Genomic DNA, 4,703 nt, shown 5'->3' with positions numbered 1-4,703 from the left:
GGGAACCGGCGGGCAGCTGAGGGGGCGAGTTTGACCCAGGATCAAAGCGGCCGCGGCTTATCTGTGCCAGGCAGCTGTTCCCCACCCCGCCAAGCTGCGGCTGCTCCCGCTGTCCCCGTCCTGCCGCAGCTCAGCCCCGGCTTCCCGCAGTCCCTCTGCTCCCAGACGTGGCTCTCCTCCAGCTTGCCTCAAGTGAGGCTGGCGGTGACCTACCTACGTTGTGGACAAAGTAGGTCTAGGGAAGACTGCAGCTGCCCTGTGGAATATTCTTCCAGGTAACTGAGCCAAGGCAGTGATTGACCTTTTAGCTGGATGACCCGCATCCAACTCTCTCCTGGACAAACCTCGTTATTTTACTTCATTACCCTAAACCTTGTCAAAACAGACTTTGCCAAATTAAGCTTCCTCTGGTCTATCGTCAGATTTTCAGCATCAAATACAAGAAAGTTAACAAACCCCTGAATGCAATGTATAAATACTGAACAGCAGCCCAAGCAAGGCTGGATCCTTGTGGCTATGTAAAAGCTAAATCAACAGGAATTTGTTTAGGAAAAAAAGGTAAAGAGCGACTGTTGTTATGGTTTCACTAGCCTTCAAAGTTCTTCAGCCCACAGCGTCACTGGAATTGTTTTACAGGGGGACAGCACTCAGACAAGCAGAAGTGAAAGAATTTGACCTCAGCCGCTCCGCAGGCTAGAAACTGGTGTGGCGGCAGTCGGGGCTTCCTCAGACCCTCCCTATCTCCTTACCACACAGAACGCTTCTCAGCCAGTGTTAGGGTAGCCCGGAGGCAAATGCAAACCCATCGGCTCTGGAAGTCTGGCTTCAGTTTTTGCTAAACTTACAGCATTAGTTCTTGGGAGGGAGAGGGGGAAGGAAATGCAGAAGAACCTGAGAAGGGATGAAGGAAATGACTGAACAAGTTACAAGAGTGAGTTACGAGACAGGTCAGACAGAAAAACAGGTACATCATTCATTGTTTCAAATTCCCTCCCCACCCACCCTATTAGGAAAAAAAAAAAAAAATTATTTTAAAACAGCTCCATTCACTTCAGATTTTTGAAGGGGAAAAAAACTGTCTGAATACATTCAAACTTCTAAGGAGAGATTGGTGGATGGACAGGCTACTGTGGCTCAGGTCCCACACTGAGACAGAGCGCTAGAACGTTCCATCAGCAGATAAGCAATGGCAGGACAGCCAAGAGCCGCCACGGTGCGTTCGCGGCAGCTATACAGCTGCAGTAATCCGTGAAACTCTGACAGGTGCACAATTACTACAGAAGCTTAGCAAAGCTTATCTCCTCCCTGGTTTGAGGTATGTTGTGAAACATGCTTCACACATTGGACTTGCTGAACCCTTTAATATCACAAAAAGCTTATTATGATATTTCCTCAACAAAAATTAGTTTAATATTAAATGTAAAATTCATGCTATGAAAGTGTAAAACAGTTCCAAAACCTTTATTACAGGTGTTTTTAATACATTTTAGCAATGTTAAGATACATTTAATAAAAAAATTAACCTTTTCTATAGAGAATTTATGTTACGGTATTTTTGTTAAAAATAACTGAAACTGCTCACAAAATTTAATGTTGATTTTTTTAAAAAAAATCTGTTTTAATACAACTACATTGGTGCAGATTTCAACAAGCTGTTAACAAACTATCGAAATCCTTAAATGAAAAAAAATCCCCAAGTGATTTAAGTGAAAAAAAAAAGTGAACTTCTTTCAAATAACAATTAAAGCTCTTCCTTCTCAATAGTGTTCCTCACTGCTCTATCCTTTCTAGATTCTTTTTTTCTCTCTAGCTTTTTCTTGAACCGCTGCTTAAAGTATTTTTCTTCTGTAACTCTTTCTCTCTCCTGCTCTTCCTCAGTCTGCTTTATGTTCATTTCCTTTTCAGGACCCTAATATTAAGATTTCACTTTTTATGCACCAATAGGTTCTTGACCAGATTAGAGAGGGGATTTTTAAAATGTGGTAATAAAGAACCAAAACAGACACAAGAATTTCATGTTACCTTTGTTTCTCCCCATGTTTTATCTCCAAAGTCTTCTGCATAAACCTCATCATCTGTTATCAAGAAGTTGTCAAAAATTGTGCCAGCTCTCACCTTTGAAGGAACAGGGAAAAAAACCCAGGATGCCTCTTTGTTTTCTTAAGAGTTTTCATCTCTTTTTTTAACAATATCTTTGTATCATATATTCAGTATAGAGTAATCATGTCAAGAACCCCATAGATTTTTACAGAATTTGATTAACAACACTCTCTTTTTGGACCGCTGTTTTCAAGAATCTAAAGAACTTGTTTTAACATTAGGCATTTCACTGCTCTTCTAAGAAGTTTTAAGTCTCATCACTGGCTAGTCAAGAAACCTGAGATAGAGGAAGATCTCAGAGGCACCCCAGAGGGCAGTTTTCTCTTCAGTTACTCCTGTCTTACCCAAAGATTAATGAGCTGCTTGAAGCCTCAGTTATGTACCTCAAGCCAGGTGGAGTAAGTCGTAATTTACAGTACTTACAAAAATTAGTTTAGGCCCCTCACTTACCTGTAGACGATTATCATCCAAACAATAACTACAACAGGGCGTCTTAGAGATTTTTCAATTTTGTACACATATTTACAGAAAAGCAAGTTAAAGACATAGGTCCCAAAACAATAGGTAACGTTTATATGCAAAGGGTAAACAGATTGCTATATACTGAGAGAAAAGTGCCTTCTTTTCCAGTAAAGGCATCTCACCTGCCAGATATCTAGTCCAATGATGCTAACATTTTCATAGCTGTAGACACTAAAGTCTGGCGAGTAATTTGGATTGTCAATCTGTGGATGAGGCCAAACTCCCCTATAATTTGGTTATCAATCTGCCTTGGTTTCCATTCCCCCTAGGATAAACCACATGTCCTGAATACAGTCAGGCAAAAAAAAAAGTTGCTTGAAGTGTTATCCATAGCTAGGATTATGAAATCATTTATACTCTGTATAAAGGATTCTTGGCCATAGGATAATGCCATTCTCCATTCATAGCATCATCCCAATCTTCAGGTTTCTCGGCACTAGTGTCCATGACATATTCAGGTTCATCCCAATCCTTTAAAAAGACACAGGAAGATTATAAAAGCAAAACGAGTGCATCGTTCAACTCTTATCAAATGTGCATTCAGTAGAAATGAAATAATCCAGTAATGCAGAATAAGGAGAGCAAATTACCTCAGGTTTGATGTCATTTGGATCATCAATTTGGATTCGATCATGTCAGTCAGGGGGTTTCCTCACTGTTGGATCATTAATTTTCCTTGGTGGCAAAAAGTCTAAATCATCTTCTAAGTTGCCAGATGCAATCATTTCATTATCAATTTTTACTTCGTAAGTCTGATCTGGCCTTATAATCAAAGTATATAGATGTGTATATCCATCAACCTTGGGTTTAAAGAAAGCAAGTAAAAATTTTTAAGAACCTTAAATATAGCTCTTAGGAACTGCCTTGCACCAGAATTGTACAACTAATTTCTAATGGATTTGCCATAAGCAGTAGTAAGGAAAAAAAAAAACAACTCCCAAAGTCTCCTAGAGGGGGCAAAATAAACTTAATGATATTTTTCACATATATTTTCCAGTCCTCCCATCTGTGTCTTTGAACAAAACCGAATGGCTGCAAGAAAACACAGTCTGATAGGCAAGAGGAACCGTCCCAACATTGAAAATAGTATCAGATAAAGTAATGATTTCAGTTAATATTAAATACAAGTTATTTATATCCCAAATAGCTACAGCAAAGGCACATAAAAAGGCTTATTACATAGGTTAAAAGCAAAAATACTGAAAATATAGCCAGGATTTTACATTTATATCACAAGAAAGTGCTCTCTCACTAGGAAATGTGGAATTAAAGTTACAACTAAGAAACACAATGACATACAGTTCTTAATAACATACAGCACACTTGCGGCCTTGTTCCATCCTGTATCAGTATCAGGCATTATGAATGCAATCATAAAATTGCAAACATATTGTGAACTAAGAAATATCTGAAGTCCCAAAATTAGCATGACTTTTAAGATACGATGAAAAGTAGAACTTCTCAAAGGTGTTACATGTTTGGAATAGTTGTTTGGGGTTTGTTTGTTTTTTCCTAGTATCCCTGTAACTTGTTTATTTTAAAGTTTTTGTATCTTTGAAATGTGTATTTACCTTGCATCTGATCGGTTTCTTGATTGGATAGGGTTTATTCTTGTAATTTAAAATAACATGGACTTTCTTTGTCTCGGATCCACAAATATCTGGCCCTAGAAAGAGATTATATGCTTTGTATTCTTAATTTCTTCGCAGAAAAATACAGGTTGTTTACCTTTTCCTTCTAATACAGCTAGACATCTCTCCCATTCCATGTATTCTGATGTATTCCATTCCACTTTTAATGGATGATGTGGCTTCTACTCAAAAGTCTCTAAATCTACCTTAGAATTAGATTTTGTGTAGCTAGTAGATTTGGTGTAGAAAACAAAAATCCAGGCAAAATAAAAGTTATCTACAGCACAAGCTTAGTAACTATGTAATTATATTAGATACATAATGACAAATTTCACTTTAACATATAAATGTACAAATTTCACTAAGTCACTGGAAACTACCTACAGGTATATAAGGGCAGATAATGGCCTACAGCATGTGGTTTCAGTTAAAGACCTTAAAAAAAATATC

The 4,703-nt window shown here is 38.1% G+C and overlaps 1 protein-coding gene across 1 annotated transcript in view; it reads right to left on the bottom strand.

Annotated features, from left to right (window-relative positions):
* Nucleotides 1-1,741: 1,741 nt before the first annotated feature.
* LOC104165041 (calreticulin-like) overlaps nucleotides 1,742-4,703 on the bottom strand; it is a gene marked incomplete at its 5' end in the record, with an annotated part of 3,726 nt that continues 764 nt past the window's right edge. The window contains 7 exon segments of the mRNA XM_009704558.1: nucleotides 1,742-1,909; nucleotides 2,023-2,115; nucleotides 2,745-2,860; nucleotides 2,863-2,887; nucleotides 2,980-3,093; nucleotides 3,213-3,422; nucleotides 4,194-4,288. Of these exon segments, the coding sequence (XP_009702860.1) occupies nucleotides 1,742-1,909; nucleotides 2,023-2,115; nucleotides 2,745-2,860; nucleotides 2,863-2,887; nucleotides 2,980-3,093; nucleotides 3,213-3,422; nucleotides 4,194-4,288 (821 nt within the window).

This window comes from Cariama cristata, unplaced genomic scaffold (assembly GCF_000690535.1).
Source record: "Cariama cristata isolate BGI_N322 unplaced genomic scaffold, ASM69053v1 scaffold36487, whole genome shotgun sequence".
NCBI classification, from domain to species: Eukaryota; Metazoa; Chordata; class Aves; order Cariamiformes; family Cariamidae; genus Cariama; species Cariama cristata.
The sequence above is the reverse complement of the archived record's forward strand: the minus strand, read 5'-3'. Positions and strand labels throughout refer to the sequence as shown.